Source organism: Mixophyes fleayi, chromosome 2 (assembly GCF_038048845.1).
Source record: "Mixophyes fleayi isolate aMixFle1 chromosome 2, aMixFle1.hap1, whole genome shotgun sequence".
NCBI classification, from domain to species: domain Eukaryota; kingdom Metazoa; phylum Chordata; class Amphibia; order Anura; family Limnodynastidae; genus Mixophyes; species Mixophyes fleayi.
Window position 1 is genome coordinate 85,341,179 of NC_134403.1, and position 12,991 is coordinate 85,354,169.

The following is a 12,991-nucleotide window of genomic DNA, read 5'->3' on the forward strand; positions in this document are numbered from 1 at the left end:
GGGAAAGGTTAACACTCAGTCTTGCCATCCTACAGAGCACTGTGAAGCAGTAACTGCCATTCCTTCAAACACTGCCTGGAACCCCTGTAGCAATTATTGCCAAGTCCTGCAGAGGAATCCAGCACTATAAGTGGGGGCATTAGCATAAACACCACCTCGTTACCTCCGTTCTTCCGCTCAGAGCATTACACAATCAGCCGCGCTGTGATACTGAAGTCGCAGACTTTGGAGACCCCCCCAAAAATAAAAAATATGCCCTGCCACGCTGGACAATTAATCTAAACTGAGGGCATAACAGGAGTGGGGTATAGAGCAGGAGCAGTGTCAGTGAACTTCCAGAATGTCTTATATTGCCCTTTTGCCTGGTCCCTACACTATTATCCAATGGTTCCTGGTGTCCCACAATGAATGCCTGAAAAATAGCAAAATTTAGTGAGAAGGCTGAAGCATGACACCTAAAAAAAGTGCCTAGTAAACTGGATGTATTGTTATTTTTGTGAGATAATTGATAAAAGTCTTTTATGTACGGTGTTGTGAGAAAATCAAATATACTCATGGCCTGTAATGAAAATATCATCTGAGTAAAATGTGACTAAATACAGTATAAAAAACAAAACCACAACATCTATGGAAATAACAGTCTCTGTATTATAATCTCACTTGCTGGTAAGGCTCTGCTTCTCTTTCAAATAAAAGGTGCCTCTTCTCATTTTGAAGTAAGAGAGGTGTCGGTATTGAGACAGCGGTGTATGTGAGGGAAAAGCTGGTGGGCGGCAGTGAGACACGATTGTGGGCAGGGGGCCTGTGAGGGAAAAGATAATGAGCACTTGTCATGGGGAATATCAGAGAATAGATGGTGAGTGTTGTCAGGGTATTGTTGGTTGAGGAGAGGCCGTGTGGGGAAGATACTTCTCCTTCACATGCCCCGTCTGCCCACATGCTTACTCACACACGTTCCCCCTTTGCCCACTTGGGGCAGCACGGTGGCGTAGTGGTTAGCACATCTGCCCTACAGCACTGGGGTCATGAGTTCAATTCCTAACCATGGCCTTATCTGTGAGGAGTTTGTATGTTCTCCCCGTGTTTGCGCGGGTTTCCTCCAGGTGCTCCGGTTTCCTCCCACACTCCAAAAATATACTGGTAGGTTAATTGGCTGCTAACAAATTGACCCTAGTCTGTCTCTGTCTGTGTGTGTGTGTGTTAGGGAATTTAGACTGTAAACCCCAATGGGGCAGGGACTGATGTGAGTGAGTTCTCTGTACAGCGCTGCGGAATTAGTGGCGCTATATAAATAAATGATGATGATGATGATGCTTTACTCACACATACCCCCCTCTCTGCCCACATGCTTTACTCACATATGCCCCCTCTCTGCCGTTCACCTTCACACATGCCCCCCTCTCTGCCCTGCAGCATCACACATGCCCCCATCTCTGCCCTGCTGCGTCACACATGCCCCCCTCTCTGCCCTAGCACCTTCACACATGCCCCCATCTCTGCCCAGCACCTTCATACATGCCCCACTCTCTGCCCCAGCACCTATGCCCCCCTCTTACACTGCAGCTTCAATCTCACACATACTAGCTCCCTGTCACATTACTCCTTGCTCTTACCTTTTTCTAGACTAGTAACCAGAAACAGACAGAAATGCTACAGCTCCTGCACACTGACTACCATAGAGTTCCATTAGCCCGCCTTCATTGTGTACCATGTGACCGCTGTGATCACATGACCCTGTGATGTCAGACCCTGTGATGTCAGAAGGTACCTAAGCTGAAGGGGATTTAGCCACTATCGTGCAGGAGCTGCAGCATTTCTGTCTGTTCCTGGAGTGACTCATGTAGAAAAAGGTAAGAGGAAGGGGTAATGTGACAGAGAGATAGTGTGTGTGTGTGTGTGTGTGTGTGTGTGAGTGAGATTGAAGTTGCAGTGTAAGAGGGGGCATGTGTGAAGGTGCTCGGCAAAGAGGGGGTGAAGGTGCTGGGCAGAGAGGTGGTATGTGTGAAGGTGCTGGGCAGAAAGGGGGTAAAGGTGCTGCGCAGAGAGGGGGCATGTGTGAAGGTGCTGGGCAGAGAGGGGGAATGTGTGAAGGTGCTGGGCAGTGAGCGGTGAAGGTGCTGGGTAGAGAGGGGGCATGTGTGAAGGTGCTGGGCAGAGAGGGGGCAAAGATGCTGAGCAGAGAGGGGGTGAAGGTGCTGGGCAGAGAGGGGGCATGTGTGAAGGTGCTGGGCAGAGAGGGGCATGTGTGAAGGTGCTGGGCAGAGAGGGGGTGAAGGTGCTGGGCAGAGAGGGGGTGAAGGTGCTGGGCAGAGAGGGGAAAGGGGCTGGGCAGAGAGGAGGCATGTGTGAAGGTGCTGGGCAGAGAGGGGCATGTGTGAAGGTGCTGGGCAGAGAGGGGGCATGTGTGAAGGTGCTGGGCAGAGAGGGGGCAAAGGTGCTTGGCAGAGAGGGGGCATGTGTGAAGGTGCTGGGCAGTGAGGGGGCAAAGGTGCTGGGCAGAGAGGGGCATGTGTGAAGGTGGGCAGAGAGTGGCATGTGTGAAGGTGCTGGGCAGAGAGGGGGCATGTGTGAAGGAGGGGCATGTGTGAAGGTGAAGGTGCTGGGCAGAGAGGGGGCATGTGTGAAGGTGCTGGGCAGAGAGGGGGTGAAGGTGCTGGGCAGAGAGGGGGCATGTGTGAAGGTGCTGGGCAGAGAGGGGGTGAAGGTCCTGGGCAGAGAGGGGGCATGTGTGAAGGTGCTGGGCAGAGAGGAGGCATGTGTGAAGGTGCTGGGCAGAGAGGGGTGAAGGTGCTGGGCAGAGATGGGGCATGTGTGAAGGTGCTGGGCATAGAGAGGGCGAAGGTCCTGGGCAGAGAGGGGGCATGTGTGAAGGGTCTGGGCAGAGAGGGGGCATGTGTGAAGGTGCTGGGCAGAGAGGGGTGAAGGTGCTGGGCAGAGAGGGGGCATGTGTGAAGGTGCTGGGCAGAGAGGGGGCAAAGGTGCTAGGCAGAGAGGGGGCATGTGTGAAGGTGCTTGGGCAGAGAGGAGGTGAAGGTGCTGGGAAGAGGGGGCATGTGTGAAGGTGCTGGGCAGAGAGGGGGCAAAGGTGCTGGGCAGAGAGGAGGCATGTGTGAAGGTGCTGGGCAGAGAGGGGGCATGTGTGAAGGTGCTGGGCAGACAGGGGTTGAAGGTGCTAGGCAGAGAGGGGGCATGTGTGAAGATGCTGGGCAGAGAGGGCACAGTGTGATGAGATGCAGGAAGAGCAGTATGATGTGCGGCAGCACATAGCTTACCCTTCTACTTAACTATAGGAGTATATGCTATGCTAAAAAAATATAGTGCTATGTATTGTTTCAGAGACAGGGGGGAGGGGCAAACCAATATCTTGCCTAGGACCCCATGAGGTCTAAATCCGGTTTTGGTCTAGGGCACCAATTTTTAGGGGCATCTAGAACACTGAGCAATATAGTGGCACACCCGCACACTAGGCACTTGCCACTGATATGTAGGGGCAGCAGCCAGCAGCTTATTAATTGTGAAACTGCCGTTTGCTGATCATACACATCATGCTGCTGCTCCTTCTTTTCAGTGATAAGCCGGTGTCTGTTGTACTGGCCTATGATGTCACAGCCCTGTGTCACACTACTAGTTTGCACAAAGGAGCAGAAGATGCCACCTCTCCCATTTTGATTGATTAACACAAGATAAGAAGTTTGGGGTCAGTGCTGGAAAGAGTGAAGGGCTGAATGATTGGAGGGGGAAGTCGGGGAGGAGTGAAGCATTTGATCAGTTATGTAGTGTGCCCCTGAAATCAAAGTTTGTATACACACATGCTGCTTACCCAAATGGTATTTGCCAATCCAGAGTAAAAACTATAAAACCCAGAGAAAGTTAAGCACAGATGGCCTTATTCAATAAGGAAAGTAAGGCCAAAAAATGACTAAGTTTTCTCCTGGACAAAACCATGTTACAATACAAGGGATGTAAATTAGATTTTCATTTTGCACATAAGGAAAATACTGGCTGTTTTTGCATGTAGCACACAGATACTTGATAGGTTATTTTTACACTGAAATGTAAAGTTGATCTAGGACGTGCCCTACCCCAATTATAAATCTGCCATCACATTTTACTTTTACCTCTCCCTCCAATGCAACATGGTGTTGCCAAGGTGAAAAGTTACTCAATTTTTTTGCTTAACTTTCCTAAATGAATCTGGCCCAGAGTGTATATCCAAAGCTAAAATAATATATTTAATTAATTTATGGAACATCACATAAAAAAGGTCAGGAAAAAACCTAAAAACATTCCCAAGATTGTTTTACACTCTAATTTATTAAAACATATAAAACCATAAAATTAAATATTTCATTTCCAGAATGGGCTGTTGTCAAGGTGCTTACATGTGAATAATATCAACATACTAAAATATTAGATAGAAAAATATGACCTCAGTACACAAGACCATATCAAAGTTCCACATCTGTCATGATGCTTAAAATATAAGACTGGCTAAGTATTAGCGTGTCAACAACATTGTGAATAAGTGACTTGCAAAAACCATAAGTTGTATCAGGCACAGTTAGAATAAGAACTTGTTCTGCATAGTAGATCTCCATATTTTTAGGTGTGCATCTGCGACCTGGACACAGTAAATGAAGTTGTCAAAATTACCAACCCATAAGCTAGATGGAATTTGCAGGCATCCACAGAAACATAAATTGGCTCCAAGGCACCTCCGCTATTGCACTCCTCCATGAAGGCTGCTACTGCCATTGATTAAGAGGTCAAGTGCTAATAGAATCAAGCAGCCACTTGTACTGGAAAAAGTAGCAATCCTGATGCGCTTTAAGGGATCTAAACATCTTCCAACCAATCAAAGACTGTAGATTAATTACCCACTTACTGTAGATTACTAAATCCCTCAAGTACATGTTAACCTTCATAGTTGTGCCCCCAGTACATGTTATCCCTCATAGTAGTGCCCCCAGTACATGTCATCCCTCATAGTTGTGCCCCCAGTACATGTTAACCCTCATAGTTGTGCTCCCAGTACATGTCATCCATCGTAATTGTGCCCCCAGTACATGTTAACCCTCATAGTTGTGCCCCCAGTACATGTTAACCCTCATAGTTGTGCCCCCAGTACATGTCATCCCTCATAGTTGTGCCCCCAGTACATGTCATCCCTCATAGTTGTGCCCCCAGTATATGTCATTCCTCATAGTTGTGCCCCCAGTACATGTCATCCATTGTAATTGTGCCCCAGTACATATTGACCCTCATAGTTGTGCCCCAAGTACATGTCATCCCTCATAGTTGTGCCCCTAGTATATGTCATCCCTCATAGTTGTGCCCCCAGTACATGTCATCCCTCATAGTTGTGCCCCCAGTATATGTCATCCCTCATAGTTGTGCCCCCAGTACATGTCATCCATCGTAATTGTGCCCCCAGTACATGTCATCCCTCATAGTTGTTGGGCATGAAATTATCAAAGTCGAATAATTGGATGAAAGAAAGTATATCGATTAATATTGTTTTACTGTGCGATTGCGATCAGTACTCCACATGTCAGGGCGCAATCGCACGATAAATAACGCACGCATACACTTATATATAGTTCATATTTAATAAGGTTCCACTCCACATTCATTTATTAGTAAAATGTATTAGATTTTTTATTTAAGCATATATAATACTGTAGTAAAGGTATTTATGGTTCAGGTGTTTTAAAAGGTAAAGAGTTTGGTCTCATATTAAAGCTTATTTCACCAGCATTAGCCCGGTGTGGACAGAGCAGCGATCACAAGATACAAGCAATATGGGATTAATACTCAAAAATACTTTTGTGTGGGTCAGTTTGTACTGGTCATTCAGTGTCAAAACATAAGAACAATGGTTAGGGGAAGTTGCCCCTCACCCTTTGTAAGGATCGAATGAACGGACCTATAACTTGCAAGGAACTGGAATATCATAAACCCTGGACCAATAAAGACCTCACTAAGTGTTATCTGTAGACTATATACAAGCATGCTGTTTTTTGTTCTAGCTCTTTTTGATCCTGCCAACATGAGAGCCTGGCTGCATTCATTGAACCTGGGTGGACACTATAAGGAAGATGTAATGTATTCGGTGCTTTTAGACTTTCCTGCTTTATTTTAACATCTTTAATGTGTAACAATGGCTTGCTGTTAAATCCTGCTATATTTTGCAATTAAATACATTGTGCGTTGGAACCACAACAATCGCATTGGACAATGTTTTATTGGTAAGCGATAAAATGACTTTAATAAAATACTTGTCTACATGTTAGGTCTGTAATAGTATGAAAATATAAACAGGGATCAGGCAAAGAAATATGTGCTACACAAAACTAAACAAAAAGCATTGTTGAAGTTATGGAACTTTAAATCATGTGCTTGTGTGGTAGAACACACCACAATGACAAATAGAACATTGACATGTAAGTGTAGAGTTTCATATAGTAAGTAATAAGCAATACTTCTATAATTATTACTATGGAAAAGGTCCCTGTCTGTGTGTATGTGCCATTAAAATGCACCAGATATGCCTAGAAGCAGACCACATGTGTCTTGTAGATGACAGTGCCCACAGGTAACAGTGAAAATGGCGTATTTGCAGCTCCCAAAAACACTAAAAAAAGTTTAAGTATCAATTATATCCATTCTCTTATTATATTTTCAGAGTTACAGTGAGACGTAACTGCCTCCATCATGTGGCTCCCTCTACTGGTGGTGTTGGCTCTGATTTTCTTGTATAGATGGTACAGACAGAGTCAGATACTGGAGAATCTGTCAGATAAATATGTCTTCATTACTGGATGTGACTCAGGATTTGGGAACCTGCTGGCGAGGCAGCTGGACAGACGTGGAATGAGGGTTCTAGCTGCTTGTCTGACTGAGACAGGGGCTGAGAACCTGAAGAAGGAGACCTCCAGCAGACTGCAGACTATAATACTGGATGTTTCTGACAGCAAGAGCGTAAGCTCTGCTGCAGAGTGGGTGTCTCATATTGTTGGAGAGAAAGGTAGGTTACAGTTTTGTTATATTTATGTATAATAAAAGCAAATAATATGAACTGCTTTAGAAACATATCAACATTCAAAAAACAAATTTGTTTGCTGTTTATGAGTCTATGGGACCAATTCAGTTTGGCCGCTTAATTCTAGGAATAATGTGGCTGGCGCACTATTGCCGTTACTACAGTAATAGTGTGCAGTATTACCGTTAATATGGTAATTTTAACGCACATTTTTGCTCGCAGCCCTCGGGGGCTCAAGCAAAAATCCGGGATAAAATTACCATATTGACGGTAATACTATTAGCGCCGCGTTATTCCTAGAATAGCGTGGCCGAATTGAATCGCGCCCCTATGATTCAAAGTTTTAAGAGCAACCTGAAATTCAAGGTCTGCCATTTGTATCTAGAGGTACACAATGGAGAAAGCTACATAGACCACTGATTAGGCTCCTGAATCACTGCAATTATTTTATTTCCCACCACTGAAGCTCATAAGTAAACTAAATAAGTAGAACTCCAACCAAGTTTTTATCCCCACAGGAATTCTTCTCATTCCCCAAATATCAGATTCTATGGTTACCCTTGTTGTTTAAATGGGTCCCCTCCATAGAGTACCAACTTAAAGAAGTGAGACAGACTTTCTGGATTTGCTGTACCTGACAGCCAGTGCAGAGCATGGAGAAGATTTAACAGGCTGAGCAAAGCTAGTTTCAAGTGATGCTCTGGTCTGCTGTTAAAATGGAAATTAATATCAATTGTTTCATTAACAGCCATGGCTGAGTGTTCAAAATAAGCACATGACTAGATTACCTCTGTTATTGGGTAGTTGGGTAGTCTTCCACAGTAAAAATAATGGCGGATGGGGTTTTCGCAGGAGCATGCGGGATATATAATTACTTAGATTGTGTTCCTAGGATAGCGTCCACACTAAATGCAAACCAGTTAATAATGTGTGTGTCTATGAAAATTGAATCATAATGCCATATAATCACTATATAATATACATTATCATATATAGTACAATATAATCTATTCTAATGGTATTGTGTGTGTGTGTGTGTGTGTGTGTGTGTGTGTGTGTGTATATATATATATATATAATGTATATAATGATCTGACTCTTACATCATTAAAGTATTCCATAATACATTTTTGTAGGACTCTGGGGTTTGGTGAACAATGCTGGCATTGGTGGTAAATTTGTTCCCAATGGATGGCTGAAAAAAGAAGATTTTTTAAGTATTTTACAAGTGAATTTACTAGGGCTGATTGATGTGACACTGACACTGCTGCCCTTTATCAGAAGAGCTCAAGGAAGAATTGTTAATGTTGCCAGTATGCTTGGCAGAATTGCTTTCACTGATGGTGGTTACAGTATCTCCAAATACGGCGTAGAAGCTTTCTCAGACACACTAAGGTAACAGTTTGTTCTACATATTGTTACAAACCAGCACTTATCTGAGCCTGCATAATGTGTTTGTGAAAATGGGTTAATCATAACACAATCACCTGTTTTGTCTACAAATTATTACATTTCCCTCTTTTTATATCAGATGCACACTATTAATTCAAAACTGGTACCATCAATGTTTGACCCAAGAGCTGACTCTCTTATGGGAAGCCTTCGGTCACACCCTGCCCTATCTCAATACTTCAAAACTTTAATCAACCGGAGTTATCATTAAATCAAATAATATCCTGTGATACAATTATATAGCGGTTATAATAGCCAAGCTGTCTCACCGTGATTCTGGTAAGAACAAAAAGACACACCCTTATTAATGGTTATTATTAAGAACCCAATCTCTGTTGCGGGAGCATGCAGAATTATAGATCATATCGAATGAGATTGTTTTACAGGTACATTCTCTATATTTATTCTTTGTAGTCTACTTCTAACATATTTATGTTTTTAGGAGGGAACTTAGTGATTTTGGTGTTAAAGTTTCCATAATTGAGCCAGGTGGTTTCAAAACTGCCTTTTCCAACTTGCCTTTGTTAAAGAAGAACTTGAAGGAAACATGGGAGTCTCTGCCAACTGAAACCAAGGAGACCTATGGAGAACATTACTTATCCAAATGTAAGGTTTTATTCAAATGTATTCTGAGATAGTATTGAAGAAAAACTGAAGTTAAACTGTTTCTCTTGCAGATGAAAACACTTCCAAATGGTTTTTTTTATTTGAATTCTTCAAGCATACATTTGCTTATGATTTTATCAAATATATCATGAGTTAATGTAACTTTCTCTTACAAACTGGGTGATATTAGTTGCTCTGTACAGCCAATGATATTTGCATAATTAAAGATGGATATAAACAACATTCTTAACCACTTGCGGCAGCACCAGTGCATTCCACCACTGCTGGAACTGGACTGTCACTGAATGCATTTGATTGTAGCAATGTGCAGGGATCAATCTTATAATCCGCTTAACGGGTGACATCTTACCTTTACAGTGTTATTGACAGAGTTAACATACCACTATGAAATAAATACACTGAGACTTTGTTTTGGCTAAATGAAAGGTCAGTAATTTATTGAAATGTTCAATATATTAAGAAGAGGTGGCCAATATAAGCAGACCAATCAGCCCCTAAGCCACACCCATGCGCTATCTAACTCCGCCCCGCTAAATTGAGTACGGCTGGGGCCCCCCCGCCCAAGCGGAGCCCCCTAAACCCGAAGGGGTATACTCCCTAAGGGCTCCCCCCTATGGGGGGAGGGCCTACTGCGTCATGAGTGTGACCAAATTGTCTGCTGACTGGGCTGCTTACCGCCACAGCTGGGTCCCACTAGGAACCCAAGCCCGCCACCAACTGACCTCTCATAGCCAAAACACTAAAGATCTGCTCTATGAAATACTCTAACCCTGCATCCGCCAAATGCACCCCATCAGGCCTATATAGAATTGTGAAACGTGCTCTGATGCCCAGGTAGCTGATAAACTCGCCCCCTATTTCTGAGAATATTCTCCTCGCAGCCCTGTTAACCTTCCCGCGAGCCTTTTCAATACGGGTTGGCCTAACCGCCCCCCTCCAGCTTATTCTAGGGATGATATCCGACCAGATGAGGTGTACTGTTGGCCAATGTTGTTTAATAGCTCTAATATCCGCTTTGATCCTTACTATAAGCTCAACACCTTTCCACTTACCCAAGTCGTTGCCCCCGAGGTGGATTATAATTACCGAAGGGCGTCTGAACCTGACCTCGCTATCCCTTAGAACCTTCAAAAGCGACTCCCAACACAGCCCCCTACGATCTATCCACCTCACTGAACTTGCCTGGGTGTATCTGGCCGAGTTATGAGCGGGCCCACTTTGACCGGCCCAAAAGATGAATGAATGACCCACCAACCAAATATTTTTGCCATCCTGACGGGAACCTGTAAAATGGATTGATATGTGTGTCAACCAGAGCCGTAAAACACGTTTAATAACTATCGAGAAGGAAAACACCACCGTTTGTGCAATATAGGGTGACCCATGCAGAGGTAAAACCAGAAACCCCGGGGTGCCAACAGCCAATCAGGCCCCCGAAGAAAAGAAAATGGCGAAACCCTCCGCGCCTCCTCTCAACAAGGTAAGCAACCTTTGTCATGCGTCAGCCTCACGGAATTGATACCCACACCCTACAATGCCACAGGTGGCAGAACATATTTCCCAAAACACTTTGAATTCCACCTCCCCAACTTCTTAATGTCCTGCTCTGTAGCACCCTCTTCAGCCGCTACGGTAGCTGCTCCTATTCTGAATAAATATGTCCCATAATATGCGATATTCAAGCCAAGCTTCGCAGCGCACTTCTTGAAAACAGCTGAAAACTGGTACTTTGTAAGGGGGGAACCATCATGGTGCCTAAGCCAATTCCACCCGGGGAGGGGGCCATGCCCTCATACAACCTAGCCAGCTCAACTGGACAAACTGTACTGTCTCCGCTCCGATGCAAGGTAATCCACCGCCCTCTACTCAGCGGATCTGTCTTTCACCTATGTATTTTACACGCCAAGTCATCGCTCTTTACCACCACATTCCTGCGAAGTAACCCTGACCCGGATGCCCACCTGGAAGATGCCACCAACTCCCTTATTCTGAAAGCACCGAAAAAGGCCATTGAGAAGGATAACTTAAACAAAGCAGCCTCAGAGACATTGCTAGCTACCAGCGGTATAACCTTGATCAGCCCCGCCAATAATACTTTATCAATGGGCCTACGTCCATCTTCCGCCGCTGGGGACATCCTAGCCCAACCCTTTACTGCCCTGCGAACCAGCCTCTGCTTAGTAATGTCTGGCCTACTGTGCAACTGCAAAACGATTGAAATACCTGCCAATACTGACACCATGTGAGGCTAAGACTTACCCTCCTGAAAACAATGTCACACAAAAGACAATATGCGCTGCTGATCAGTCTTACCTGCGGCCTCCCTTGATGCAGAATACCCTTCCCAAGATGACCAAGCCTCCTGATATTTCTTCAAGGTATCTGGCGCTATCGACTGCCTTGCCAATTCCGCTATCCCGGCCTTATAATCTGCCAGACAAAATCAGGGCATGAAACACCAGACTCCCTAGGCCCAGGGGCTAGCAAACGAAACCTAAACCAATCAAACCTAGACAAAGCATCTGCAATCCCATTATCAGACCCAGGTACATGCCTCGCCCTAAAGGTAATGTTACACGATAAGCACTTGAATACTAGATGCCTCAATAGCCTCAGCGCCGGAGGGGATGTAGCCTTCTGATTGTTGATAGCAAGCACTTCTCCGAAATTATCGCACCAAAAAACTATACTCTTGTCTCTCAGGCAATTTCCCCACAATTTCATCGCTACAATAATTGGGAACAATTCCAGTAATAAGAGATTTCTTGTGAGCCCTTCCTGATGCCACGATGGAGGCCACGCGGCCGCACACCACTCCCCGTTCAGGTACGCCCCAAAACCAGACAAACCAGCTGCATCTGTAAACAATTGAAGCTCCGCATTATTGGCAGCTGGCGGCAACCACAAACAAACCCCATTGAAGTTCTCCAAAAACAAACGCCACATGACCAGATCATCCCTAATCTCCCCGGAAATCCTTACCATATGACCAGCCTTCATCACCCCGACTGTAGCCCTCTCCAATTTCCTGCAAAAAACCCTGCCCATGGGGATAACCCGACAAGCAAAATTAAGTAAACCAAGCAGGGATTGAACCTTCTTTAACTGAGCCTTGGCCCTGTCCTGCAACGAGTCAATCACACCCTTCAGCTTAGCTACCTTCTCCACAGGGAGCCTACAACACCCTGCTCTGGTGTCAATTTCAATACCCAGGAATGACAATCTATCCGTCGGACCTTCTGACTTGTCCGCAGCCACCGGAACTCCCATAATATTAAACAATGACTGAGCATAAAACAACAAACCCTGACACAGCGTGGACCCACTTGGCCCAATGAACAAGAAATCATCCAGGTAATGGGCCACACTTTTGATGCCCTGTCCCCGCAACCAGACACCAATGTAGAAAATTGCTGAAACACTCGAAAAATGCGCAAGACGCTGAACAGCCCATAGGCAAACATTTATCCACGAAATAACCCCCTGGCAAATGAAAACCCATGTATTTAAATGAAGATGGATGCAAAGGCAGCAGCCTAAATGCTGACTCAATATCGAGCTTCGCCAACAACGCCCCAGCACCGCAGCGCTGCAGTATCAACAAAGCGTCCTCAAATGATTGATACACCACTGAACATTCAGATTCTCCAATCGCGTCATTCACGGACATACCCTGAGGGTGAGACAGATGCTGTATCAGCCGAAACTTACCCACCTCCTTCTTTGGTACTACACCTACCGGGGAAATGACCAGACCTTGAATAGGGGGAGTAGCAAAGGGACCACACATTCTTCCCAACTCAACCTCTTTATCCACTTTCTCCCGTACAACCAAAGGCAATTCTCGCGCAGATTTCAGGTTCCTGGGCG

At 45.0% G+C, this 12,991-nt stretch overlaps 1 protein-coding gene across 2 annotated transcripts in view; it reads left to right on the forward strand.

The window, feature by feature from the left end:
- The first annotated feature begins 1,764 nt into the window (after nt 1-1,764).
- Nucleotides 1,765-12,991, forward strand: part of LOC142141217 (retinol dehydrogenase 7-like) — a 41,323-nt gene continuing 30,096 nt past the window's right edge. For both annotated transcript variants that reach the window (XM_075199446.1, XM_075199445.1), the window contains exons 1-4: nt 1,765-1,850; nt 6,686-7,027; nt 8,179-8,437; nt 8,937-9,100. In XM_075199446.1, the coding sequence (XP_075055547.1) occupies nt 6,715-7,027; nt 8,179-8,437; nt 8,937-9,100 (736 nt within the window). In that variant the 5' untranslated portion in view covers nt 1,765-1,850; nt 6,686-6,714. The remainder of the gene's footprint in view (nt 1,851-6,685; nt 7,028-8,178; nt 8,438-8,936; nt 9,101-12,991) is intronic.